Source organism: Bison bison, unplaced genomic scaffold (genome assembly GCF_000754665.1).
Source record: "Bison bison bison isolate TAMUID 2011002044 unplaced genomic scaffold, Bison_UMD1.0 scf7180017864348, whole genome shotgun sequence".
In the NCBI taxonomy this organism is placed as follows: domain Eukaryota; kingdom Metazoa; phylum Chordata; class Mammalia; order Artiodactyla; family Bovidae; genus Bison; species Bison bison.
In genome coordinates, this window is record NW_011494920.1 from 332,105 (window position 1) to 346,006 (window position 13,902).

The window sequence follows — 13,902 nt, forward strand, 5'->3', positions numbered from 1 at the left end:
TTTCCAAATCCTGTCGTTAGAGATGTATTTCACTGGGGATTATCATTTGAACACCATCTACCCACTGTGTCTTTCAGGTAATTTCCAAATATGCCATTAAAGAAAGTGTTATCAGACTATGTTTATTTTGTATTTTAAACAGAGTTAAAGGCTGAAGAATGACATATCTTTGCAAAAAAGAAAAAGACAAAACAGAGGCAGGAGATCTTGATTCTTTTAGCATCATGGACAGATTTCGAAAGTAGAGATGACACAGGCAGTCTTCCTCATGAAAACATTTGGCTTTTATTTCTTACTATTACCCTCTAAACTGTCTCCTCCACCAAACGGTTTCAGTAATGTTCAATGTTAACGAGGTTACCGTGAAATTTGCCATGGTAGATTTTACAAGCTGGTGGTAAATACCTAGTAAGTACTACTGTAATGACGCCTTTCCAACAATAAAGAACTTTACAGCTGTGCTTTGCATTTTCCTGATGAAATGTTTAATGGCTTCACCCTGTTATATACTGGAGGGTGTAGTCATTGATTTTCTGTATTATAGTACACTTAACATGCAAGTGGCCTAACAATCTGCTCAGAGTAGAGAAATAACACAAGCACTGACTCACACTGTTAACATAGTTATACTCTGTAACCTGTTGGGAAGGGGGCCTTTAACCCATAGCGTTATTTTGAAGAACACATCATTTACTGAGATGATCTTGGCTAAAACGTTGTCTTCACCAATGCTATAACTCAAGGTAATCATTTATTGGTGCTCTCTAAATCAATCCTAATGTAAATCAACTCTGAATATTCATTGGAATGATTGATGCTGAAGCTGAACCTCCAAGTCTCTGGCCACCTGATGCGAAGAGCTGACTCACTGGAAAAGACCCTGATGCTGGGAAAGATTGAAAATGGCAGGACGAGAAGGGGGTGACAGAGAATGAGATGGTTGGATGGCATCTTCGACTCTGTGGACATGAATCTGAGCAGACTCTGGAAGATGGGGAAGGACAGGGAAGCCCGGTGTGCCGCAGTCCACGGGGTCACAGAGTTGGCCTCGACTGAGTGGCTGAATAACAACAACTCAATAGGTGGTCTACAGTGCCATGCCCAATCATTGTTACTAAATTGTCTCTCAATTTCCCTGTTGTGTCAGCAATTACAGAAAACCAGTTAAACCATGTGCACCTAATAAAACTATGTCATATCTGTATAGCTGCATCTTTGCAACAGATTGTGAAATTCTAGAGCTAGAAGGGACTTTGAGTAGACCTCTTCACTAACAAGATACAAAACTAAGAAAAAAGCCTGGTGACTTTTCCTAGGGCCGACTATTGATTGAAAGCACAAATGAAACAGAGCCATGGTTTTCTAACAAATTCAGGTATCTTTCCCCCTTACTCCACACCACCCACCACGATGATCAGCCTAGATGCTTCTGTCCGTTTTCCTCTTCTCTAACCCCAGCTCGCCAAGTGTCCCAAACATCCACCAGCTCTCATAGTTAGTTGTGTCCACAGTTGAGGAGGAGAAGGCAATGGCACCCCACGCCAGTACTCTTGCCTGGAAAATCCCATGGATGGAGGAGCCTGGTGGGCTGCAGTCCATGGGGTCACTGGGAGTCAGACACAACTGAGCGACTTCACTTTCACTTTTCACTTTCATGCATTGGAGAAGGAAATGGCAACCCACTCCAGTGTTCTTTCCTGGAGAATCCCAGGGACGGGGGAGCCTGGTGGGCTGCAGTCTATGGGGTCGCACAGAGTTGGACACGACTGAAGCGACTTAGCAGCAGACAGTTGAGGATGCAACTCTCTTCCCTGAGAAATTTTAGTGGATGGTTTTCAACACTCGTTTAATCTATTAGTTATGTTAGAAGCACTTTGAAGGTTAAGTAGACAAGAAATATGATTAAAAAAGGATAATATTTTAAGAATAAGGAGATGGTAGATATTTTATAACAAATACGTTTTCTTATTTTTAAAAATAAAAAGGCAGTTTTTTTTTTTTTTCTAAAAAGAACTGATGAAAAAGTTGGCCACACAAGTACCAATCAGTATAGTTGTAGCAAAATGGAAAACATGCTGTTTACATAATTTTTCAGAGAGCATGGATGTATCTGTCAATGTGAATTTAAATATTAAAAACATGAATGTACTTCCACTCAGTTTAACTATTTCTCTCCTGATAGTTTTAATAAATTCTTTTGATTTATTTTTAGAGCAAAACAGCTTGACTTCTTTGACTTCTGCTACTATAGCTCTAGTCTCCATAACGCTCACTAATTACTATGTAGCTGCAAACTATTCACACCCAATGAAGTTTCCTATGGTTCTTGTAATCACCACTATTTCTTCCCATGGTAGCACACACAGAGTTTCTCAATTTATTCAAATCTCATTTGGGTTGATTTAGCACCAATGACATGGGAGATAATATATAGATTCTTGCAGTTTTAAAAACCTAGAATTTTTTTTTGAGGGGGGGGCAGGGGTTGCTGAATATAATGTTCAAAATCTTAAACACAATAAAAACTGATCTTCTCCTTTGTGTCTATGCTGAAACATGTATCTGACTCCCTTGGAAACTCTCTGGATCCCCCGGATCCTGAGCATAGAATCAAATTTTGTTACACAATAGCAAAAATATTGCACTGCAATTTCCATGTGACCTGGAAAAATCTTAATTTTCTTGACCAGTGTTACTTGCTACATGTGGACCAATATAGACCCAGATGTTTTACCATGAAAATAAATCAGTTTGAAGAGATTAATAGAGTCACTCAATCCTATCATATCTGTACTGCATTATCTCAGTTGCTGTCCTTGAGATAATAGCAGCGAAGTCAAACATCAAGGAAGGAAGCAATCATGTCCCTCTGAGCTGCCTATTGACTCAGAGTTCTGAAAGCCATTTTCCTTTTCTTACTTAGCTCACTACAACAAATGAAAGAAGAAAGGCTGTCTAAATATTATTGTAAGGGTGGGCAAAATAATTCATTTAAAATATTAGCATAAGAATATAGTAAAAAAGCATAAACTCTGAGCCCAAGGCAGATCTACTTCATTTGTTCTATATTTAAAAAAAAAAAAAAAAAGAGAGAGAGAAAGAAAAGAAAATGTTTTCTTGCCTTTCTGCCGTTTTCCCGATTCATATGCTCATACAAGTATCCTTCAAAGTAGCACACAGAATTATCTGCGAGTACAAAACTACTAAAAATTACTTCTCTTGGGGATACATTTGCTACCTTCCTGAATATTAATGCAGGATGAATACTTAGAATATGTTCATTTAAACCCTCTCTTTTAAACTAGAGAAGTCAACAAATTAAGCAAAGTCCCATTCTTTTTAGAATCTCCTTATATTCACTGAAAAATTCCAAGGCCATGCCTAATCTCATTGGCAATACAAAATACCATAAACAAGTAATAATCATTTTAGTAGTCATGCATATGACATAAATAGAATCCTGCTTATTTTTAAATTTTGTTGTTCAGTTGCTCAGTCGTGTCTGATTAATTTTTAAATTCAGTTGAGTCAGTTCAGTCGCTCAGTCGTGTCCGACTCTTTGCGACCCCATGAATCGCAGCACGCCAGGCCTCCCTGTCCATCACCAACTCCCAGAGTTTACTCAAACTCATTTCCATCGAGTCGTTGATGCCATCCAGCCATCTCATCCTCTGTCGTCCCCTTCTCCTCCTGCCCCCCAATCCCTCCCAGCATCAGGGTCTTTTCCAATGAGTCAACTCTTCACATGAGGTGGCCAAAGTACTGGAGTTTCAGCTTTAGCATCATTCCTTCCAAAGAAACCCCAGGGCTGATCTCCTTCAGAATGGACTGGTTGGATCTCCTTGCAGTCCAAGGGACTCTCAAGAGTCTTCTCCAACACCACAGTTCAAAAGCATCAGTTCTCCGGCGCTCAGCCTTCTTCACGTTAGGATGCCTTAATTATTTCCTGGGCTTCCCAGGGGGCACTAATGGTGAACAACCCACCTGCCAGTGCAGGAGACATGAGAGCCATGGGCTTCGTCCCATGGTTTCACAAGGCAACAGTGTTTACTTGACATTAGTACATTGATTTGTGTTCGCTGCTGTTGCTGCTCAGTCATGTCTGACTCTGTGATCCCATGGACTGCAGCCCACCAGGTTCTTCTGTCCGTGAAATTTTCCAGGTAACAATACTGGAGTGGGTTGCCATTTCTTCCTCCAGGGGATCTTCAAGACCCAGGGATCGAACCCAGGCCTCTTACATCTCCTGCATTGATAGGCAGATTCTTTTATCACTGAGCCACCTAGGAAGTCCCCTTGATAGTGGTTAGCATTCCCTAAAGCAAAGAATATTGAGCTTTCAGCTAGGAAAGATACCTGACATCTGGCCAGCTTATATAAAATATCCTCTTGACCTTGGCTAAAATCACATAACCACTTTTTTCCGGTATGTACAAAATTACAGTGCCTATCTGTGAAACCTTTGTGGGAGTTCACTGTAAACAGTACACTTCTCTTTATTCTTCTTTTTCTTGACTCACCTTTTCAGTTTCTGTTGCTGATTCATAATCCCCTGCTCACTCAAAATGTAGTTAAGTGGACCCTAAGGGACCATAAACCACTTTCTTTTTTAATTTGTATTTTTATTTTATGGCCACACTACATAGCATGTGATCTTAGTTCCCCGACCAGGCATTGAACTTGTGCTCCCTGCATTGTAAACACAGAGTCTTAACCACTGGACTGCCAGGGATGTTCCTAAACCGTTTTCTTAAAAGCATTTTTTCTACTGGTGATGTTATTCTGTCACTTCAAGGGTCATTTTTTGTTATGCCAAGGTCTTCACAATCCATTTTTGCCTACCTCCTGAATCAGCATGATAAAGAGTTTCCATCTGCAAGTCTTCTGAATTTACAACCTCAGCCCTGATCTTAAGTTTTTAAAATAAATATGTTCTTCCCTGTGTTTTCATCTGAGGGGTATCAATACTGTTCAGCAAATCTGAGTCCAAACATCTGGAGCATCTACAGGAATATTATCTTCTGGGTTAGTGATTAATTTCTACTGGTTAGACCTTTTCAGTTATTTCCAAGATTGACTCTTGTATTATATTCTTATAGCTAATCCTAGTTAATAACCTTTCTGTGTTCCATACTGATATTTCCTTAGTCTTCTTACTGGTTGATTCTGTTTTCTTTAACCCTTCTTTTTTTCAGGATGTCATCCAAATAAAATATTGACATCTGAGTTCAAGCTCAGAATTCCTGAATCAGAATTTGTATTTCAGCAAAAGCTCCCCAGAAGCCCTACTGACATTTAGTGATGTGCAATATTCAAATCTCTCTGTTCTTACTCAGCTTAGTTGTTGCTCAAAGGATGATCTTCACAAAGCAAGTCACCGGGTTTCCAATCTCAACAACCTTTCAGTATCTACAGAATAGACCTTCTCTCAGGTAAATGAGATTAAGAGGGCGAGATCATATTTCTTTTTTAACTTTATGAGACACTGCTGAACTGATTTTCAAGCTGCAAACGTGCACCCATCAATGATGGATGAATGTTCCAGTTATTTCATATTCTTCCCAACTCTTCCTATGCTCAGCCCTATTGATTTTAACTCCTCTAGTGGGTGGTTTTCTGTACTTAGTCGCTCAGTTGTGTCCAACTGTTTGAGACCCCATGGACTGTAGCCTACCAGGCTCCTCTGTCCATGGGGATTCTCCAGGCAAGAATACTGGAGTGGGTTGCCATACCCTCCTCCAGGGGATATTCCCAACTCAGAGACTGAATGCAGGTCTCCCGCATTGCAGGCGGATTCTTTATCATTTGAGCCACCAGGGAAACCCAGTGGGTAGTTAGTGGTACCTCATTTTAGTTTAAATTTGCATTTCCCTAATAACGAATGATGATGAGTATCTTTTCATGTGCTTGTCATCCATCATTTTTGGTAAAATGTCTTTACAATTCTTTTGCTCATCTGTAATGGTTTTATTATTAAGTTGTAAGAATACACACTTGGCTACAAGTCCTTTGTCAGACATCTGTTTTACCTTCTCTTAGTCTAGACTTGCCTTTTCATTTTCTTAATAGTGTCTTTTGAAAACTTTGACAGTTTTTAATTTTGAAAAAGTCTTATATATCATTTATGGTCTTTTTTATTAGTTCATGCTTTCTGTGTTCTAAGAAATATTTGCTTATTAATCCAAGATGAAAAAAAAATTCTTCTATTGTATATCTGCTTACTTATTTATTTGCTTTTTTCATTTTTCTTTTTTTGGCTGTGCTGAGTCTTTTTTGCAGCATGGGGGCTTTTTGCTGTGGTAGGCAAGATTTCTCTGGTTGCGGCACAGGCACGGGGCTTCTCGTGCTGTGGAGCACGGGCTCTAGAGTACGTGGGCTCAATAGTTTCCGCTTGCAGGCTTAGCTGTCCCATGGCATGTGGAATCTTAATCCCCCCACTAGGGATTGAACTGGCATCCCCTGCATTAGAAGGTAGATTCTTAACCACTGGACCACCCGGGAAGTCCTTGCTTTTTTTTCTTTTAGCTTGTATATAAGGTCTATGATCCATTTTTAATTAATTTTTATATATGTAGATAAGGAAAGGTTTACTCTGCACATAGATATCCAATTGTTCCTGAACTATATGTTAAAAAGATATCCTTTCCCCAATGAATTTCCATTGCATCTTTATATAAATTTATTTAAACACCTGTGCTGAGCTGTGCTTAGTCGCTCAGTTGTGTCTGAGTCTTTGTGATCTCATGGAGTATAGCCCAGGTCCTCAGACCATAGGCACTCTCCAGGCAAGAACACTGGAGTGGTTGCCATGCCCTCCTCCAGAGGATCTTTCCAACCCAGGGACTGAACCCAGGTCTCCCACATTGCAGGCAGATTCTTTACCATCTGAGCCACCAGGGAAGCCCAAGAATACTAGAGTGGGTAGCCTATCCCTTCTTCAGGAGATCTTCCCAACTCAGGGATCAAACCTGGATCTCCTGCATTGCAGGCAGATTCTTCACCATCTGAGCCACCAGAGACGTGACCAAATGATCAGTACTGAAGTCAGACTGATTATATTCTTTGCAGCTGAAGATGGAGAAGCTTTATACAGTCAGCAAAAGCAAGATCTCGAGCTGACTGTGGCTGAGATTGTCAGCTCCTTAATGCAAAATTCAGGCTCAAATTAAACAAAGTAGGAAAAACCACTAGTCCATTCAGGTATGACCTAAATCAAATCCCATATGATGACACAGTGGAGGTGATGAATAGATTCAAGGTCTGGTAAACAGAGTGCCTGAAGAACTAATGACAGAGGTTTGCAACACTGTACAGCAGGCAGTGACCAAAACCATTCCAAAGAAAAGTAAATGCAAGAAGTCAAAGTCGTAGTCTGAGGAAGCTTTACAAACAGCTGAGAAAAGAAGAGAAGCAAAAGGAGAGAGAGAAAGAGACAGATATACTCAATAGAATGCAGAGTTGCAGAGAATGGCAAGGAGATATAGCAAGACCTTCTTCAATGAACAATGCAAAGAAAGAGAGGAAAATAATAGAATAGCAAGGACTAGAGATCTCTTCAAGAAAATTAGAGACACCAAGTGTTCATATCATGCAATGACAGGCACAATAAAGGACAAAAAAGGTAAGGACCTAACAGAGGCAGAAGAGATTAAGAACAGTTGGCAAGAATACACTGGAGAACTGTAAAAAAAGGTCTTGAAAGTGAAAATGAAGTATCTCAGTCATGTCTGACTCTTTGCGACACCATGGACTGTAGAGCCTACCAGGCTCCTCCGTCCATGAAATTTTCCAGGCAGGAGTACTGGAGTGGGTTGCCATTTCCTTCTCCAAGGGATCTTCCTGACCCAGGGATCGAACCTGGCTCTCCCACCTTGCAGGCAGACAGACACTTTACTGTCTGAGTCACCAGGGAAGCCCTGACCTGCATAACCACCATGGCATGGTCCCTCACCTAGAGTCAGACATCCTGGGGTGTGAAGTCAAGTGGGGGTTACTACAAACAAAGCTAGTGAAGGTGATAGAATTCCTGCTGAAATTTCAAAACATAAAAGATGATACTGTTATAAGTGCTGCATGCAATATGTCAGCAAATTTGAAAAACTCAGCAGTGGCCACAGGACTGGAAAAGGTCAGTTTTCATTCCAATCTGAAAAAAAGGCAATGCCAAAGAAAGTTCAAACTACTGTCCAGCTGCACTCAACTCACATACTAGCAAGGCTATGCTTAAAATCCTTTAAGACAGGCTTCAGAAGATGTGAACCGGGCACTTCCAGATGTACAAGCTGGGTTTAGAAAAAGTAGAGGAACCAGAGATCAAATTGCCTACATCTATAGGATCATAGATGAAGCAAGGGAATTCCAGAAAAATATCCGCTTCATTGACTACGATAAAGCCTTTGACTGTATGGATCACAACAAACTGTGGAAAATTCTTAAAGAGATGGGAATACCAGTCTATCTTACCTGTCTCCTGAGAAACCTGCGTGCAGGTGAAGAAGCAACAGTTAGAACCTTACATGGAACAACTTACTGGTTTAAAATTGGGAAAGTAGTATGACAAGGCTGTATATTGCCACCCTGTTTATTTAACTGATATGCTGAGTGCATCATGCAAAATGCCAGGATGGATGAAGCACAGCTGGAATCAAGACTGCTGGGAGAAATCAACAACCTCAGACATGCAGAAGATACTACCCTAATGGCAGAAAGCGAAGAGGAGCCAAAGAGCCTCTTAATGAGGGTGGAAGAGGAAAGTAAAAACGCTGGCTTAAAACTCAACATTCAAAAACTAAGATCATGGCAATGGGCTCCATCACGTCATGGCAAATCGTAGGGGAAAAAGTGGAAGCAGTAACAGATTTTATTTTCTTGGGCTCCAAAATCACTGCAGATGGTGACCACAACCACAAAATTTTCTTCCACGCTTCCTCCTTGGAAGAAAAGCTATGACAAACAGCATATTAAAAAGCAGACTCATCACTTTGCCAACAAAAGTGTATATAGTCAAAGGTATGATTTTTCCAGGAGTCACGGATGGATGTGAGAGTTGGACCATAAAGAAGGCGGAGTGCCAAAGAATTGATACTTTTGAATTGTGTGGACTCTTGAGAGTCCCTTGGACAGCAATGAGATCAAATTAGTCAATCCGAAAGGAAATCAACCTGAATATTCAATGGAATGACTGATGCTGAAACTGATGCTCTAATACTTTGGCCACCTGATGTCAAGAGCTGACTCATTGGAAAAGACTGATGCTAGGAAAGATTGAAGGCAAAAGGAGAAGAGGGCAGCAGAGAATTAGATGGTTTGATAGTATTCATGTCCGACTCAATGGACATGAATTTGAGCAAACTTTAGGAGATAGTGAGGGAAAGGAAAGACTGGCATGCTGCCATCCATGGGGTCACAAGGAGTCGGACACAACTTAGTGACAGAAATTGCTTTGTGAGGAGCAGAATAATAATGTTATTGGTTGTTTAGTCCCTAAGTTGTGTCGGACTCTTGTGATCCCACGGACTATAGCCTGCCAGGATCTTCTATCCATGAGATTTCCCAGGCAAGAATACTGGAGTACATTGCCATTTCCTGCTTCAGGTCCTGACCCAGGGATCAAACCCACATCTCCTGCATTGTAGGCCAATTCTTTACCTCTGAGTCACCAGGGAAGCCCCAGAATAATAACGGGTTTCCTAAAAAAAGGTCTATCCGTCTCTATGAAATGGAGACTATCATGTGTATTTGAAGCTAATGTCAGCATACATTTGATTTATGATATATATGCTTACATTTAGGTCTTTATTTTTTCATTTTGAATTTATTTGCATTGCTTTCTTCTCTCTCTCCCTCCTCTTTTTGTCTTTTTTTGGTCTTAGTGCAGTGTAATTTTAGCCTAAGGCAAAGTAAAATGTGTCTTTTATCCCACTCTATTACTAATCTTTCATATCTTATGTTAAAACTTTGGTTTATGCTTTGTCTTCTCTGTTTGGATTATTCATATATAGTCAGAATTTGTCTTTTGCTATAATCCTACATCATAACATTAAATAATTTCTTTAATATTTCCATAAACTAATATGTAGCAAACAAAATCCAGTTATCCATCAGAAGATATACTAAGAATTAAAAAATTAGAAACACTTCATTGAGTTTGTCCATATTAGAACATGAAAAATTTATAGAATATTTTACTGAGGAAGTTCAGTTAGGTCCCTATTATGCACTGAATATGCTATAAAGATGATTTTCTAAGAAAATAACTGAAGAACTTGTTTTCCAAACATGCCAGTTCAGAATCAATAAAAGAAAAAAGGGGGTTATCAATAAAGAAAAGATTTATTTTCTAATCCATAGTGTGCAAGTCCCTGAGCTTAAAAGCAAAATATTTTAAGTTAACTCTTGCTAATATTAAACTATACTAAAATTTAAAATGCTATTTATATGATTTACCTTTTATGCTAGATTTATTGAAGGCAGATTCTTTACCCTCTGAACCACCAAAGAAGCCTTCATGGATGATACTTCATTGTAAACCACGAGCTAGTAACTGTCTTCATACACTATGCAAAACTCTGTTAACTTCGGTACTTCTTTGAAATTCTGGGCATGAATTCTTAAAGAAATTCATGGCTTGCAAACTTAAACTAAAAAAAAAAAAAAAAAAAAAAGGGGGGGGGCGGTGAAAGTTGGATGAATGCTGAATTAAAGGAGGTGAAAATATTATACATGCCCTGCCCCCTCCCCCAAATCACTGCAAGTTGTAAATGATGTATGAAATGACAAAGCCAGCCCAATGCACAGGAAGAATATAAATATTGCTCTGAAATCACCACCGTGAAGTACTATTTGCTAGAATTTTCTGCATAGCTGAACCCAGGAAGACCTCACCTCATCTACAAATCCAAAAAAGAAATGAACTGAAAACAATTCTATTATTTTACTCTATGCAACACCCTCCTCCTTCCTTTTTCTTAGCCATAACATATTCATTGACTATTGGAATACTTAAGTATTGCTGAGGAATAAAGGAAATATCTAAATATATATTACATGGAAAATACCATAAAGGGTTTCCGTTCTAGAGTCAACTAGACCCTGGGTCTGAACCCTAGTTTTGTTTGAATCCTGGGTTTGACTCTACCTGCCTGATTTTGTATATGCTTTAAACTTCTTTGAGCTTCCATCTTTCCCTTTGCAAAATGGAGATGATATGGACACACAATTTGAAGGTTCAGTGAAATAACCTAAGCCAGTGAAATCACTAGCATGATATTGGACAATGTAGGTCGTTGTAAAGTTTAGGTCAATTTTTCCTCTCTTTTCATAATGGAGGCACATATCCTAGCATGGAAGGAAGATTGCATTTTCAACTGGAAGTCTTGGGGTTTAATTTTTCACTCCTTAGTTTATTAGACAATTCACTTGACTTTTCTGATGACACCTTAGCTATTTTTCTTCTGAAAATAGATGTTGATTACATCCTATGAGAAAAATATATGATAATATAGACTTTAAAATGTTAAGTAAGGGCAAAGTATTACAAATTAACATATCTGAGTCAAAAATATATAGAGAGATATAATATTCAGGTTTCTAGGAATCTGTTCTTCAGGGATGCAAAGAATTACACTATTTTATTCTAAAATGTTATCATGAGAATTTTCTTTGGTCAGTTTCTTCAAGGGCATATTTATTAGAAATATCTCATGATAAATTGCAAGATGTCCTCAGGATGCAGAGGTTATGAATGAGTGTACCAGAATTGGACTCCAAGACATTTGACTTTGCATTTCTAATCAAGCAGCAACTTGACTTTTTCTATCTTGGTTCTTCATATCATTCAGATGCCCTAATTCATTATGGAAATTGATGTTTGAGTATCTACCTCATGCCAGACTAGCTTTTCTCCTTATATATACAAATGCAAGTCACCTTTGGAAGAATGCAGACCTAGGTCCCAGTACATTTCAAACATTAACTAATAATTTTGGAAATTTTTAGAACCTTCTCCCAGGAGACAATGTTGTAGAAAGCAAACTGAGGCACAAGAATCACCCCATGCTACTGATGAGAATCCACATGAAAGTTCTGCTCTCAAATGAAGTGACATTCCTACTCAAAGGGCTAGTTTCATATGCATAAAAATTAGGTGCTCGCCAGAGGAAAATACTTTTCAAAACCTAATTTAATTCATTTAATACAACCATGAAGCAAAGAAAATGAAAGATGTCAAGGAAAAGAGAAAATATACTTCAACCAATAATAGGTTTCATTTCCTACTAGGAGAAAAAAAATGTTCAGTAAGATTTGAAAAGAGAATGAGGCCAATTCATTATGATCCTGTGGCAATACTTTGAAGCTTACTTTCTAACCTGGTCTATTTTACATTTCCAGATGTTATGAAAGGTAATGTATGCAGAAAGCAACACCAATGGGGATTTGGGTATTTTGTTTTCCCCACTGCAGTGACGATTTGGATCTTACTTTTTCTGAAAGCATCTTTAAAGAATTCTTCAAGCTGTCTGGAGAGTGCTGGCTTGCAGAATTAAGCAGTAGGTCTGCATGGGCTGCTATCAGAGGTTGTAGTTGATTGATGTTGCTGAGAACTTCTTTTGCTTTGGCTGTGTTTTCAGGTGAATAGTAAATAAACTGGTATCCAGTACTGCAACAACAAAGATGAAGGCAAATTACACAACAAGCAGAAAGAACTGTCAGCACTCAGGACCAGATGCTAAGTGATAAACAGAACTCCTAATAGCACTGCTTCCTACTGAACAGATAAGAGTTACTCTAAGAGATTTTTGTGATATTCTGAGTTTTTTCAAGTCAAATGACCAAGATATTTTGAAAGACTAGGTGAAATGATTCTAGTCCTTGCTTAAGCACTAAGAAGATTTTTCACGATTGCATATGTCAAGAATTAGCATTCAAAACAAATTTAATTACTAATGAACCTGAGGTCACACAGTACAGAGCGAAGAGTATGAACCTTTATATTTAGGCCATTATGAATATAGATCCTGGCTCTGCCACTTAGTAGGCCGGGTGATCTTAGGGTAATCTTAGTTTCCTCATCAGGAAAGTGGGAATAATTAACCAAACAGTTCTAAGAGGTGGGTAAGATCGGCCATCATTCATGTGAAATGCTTAAAATAGTGCATGACACAGAGCAATAATTTAATAATTACTATGTATATCTTCCCCATGATAGTTAGGGCAGAGGGCATAAATTCTAATAGCTGAGAAATGGGGAGAATATAAATTAAGGCCAAGTGAGCATATGCAGAATTTTGTTGGATAGAAACGGGACATTGATAACATAAAAATCCCATCATGCTATTTTTTTCACCACCCTTTTTGTTCACAGTTTCCTCATTTGACTTGTAAAAATATCTAAAACTGCCTACAAATGAAAGAATTAATGACTTTTATAATCATCAGTTAAGAATTGGTTAAGCACATTATGGGGGTAAGAATTCCATCAATTGATGACATCTTTGTCCAGTTGCATTAAGAAAGATGAGGGGACATTGCAGCAAAACTTCAAAGAAAAAGAAGAGTGGCCATGGTTGGTACACTGACATGGTGGGTGCAACACTTGGTTATATCCCTTTATACCCAACCATCAGTGCTTTTTTTCATTATACCATTGAAACTAAGTCTTCCTAAAACAAAGTTCCCTTACAGAGTTTATGATTCCTATCTCTACTCAAAATTTGATACCCATTCTTGTCCTCTTTGACCTCAATCTTGTGCTCATCAACCAGTTGATTAAAATTGCTGTTGTCTGTACCATTGTCAATATACTATAATTGTTGTTGTAGATATCATCATTAACTTACAAACTCAGGTTGTTTCTCCAGGGCACAATGAACTAACAGTCTCAAGTTAGGACCACCTGGCCCA

The 13,902-nt window shown here is 38.8% G+C and overlaps 1 protein-coding gene across 2 annotated transcripts in view; it reads right to left on the reverse strand.

Annotated features, from left to right (window-relative positions):
* Window positions 1-13,902, reverse strand: part of INPP4B (inositol polyphosphate-4-phosphatase, type II, 105kDa) — a 717,001-nt gene that overhangs the window by 143,635 nt on the left and 559,464 nt on the right. For both annotated transcript variants that reach the window (XM_010854712.1, XM_010854713.1), the window contains one exon: window positions 12,481-12,658. In XM_010854712.1, the coding sequence (XP_010853014.1) occupies window positions 12,481-12,658 (178 nt within the window). The remainder of the gene's footprint in view (window positions 1-12,480; window positions 12,659-13,902) is intronic.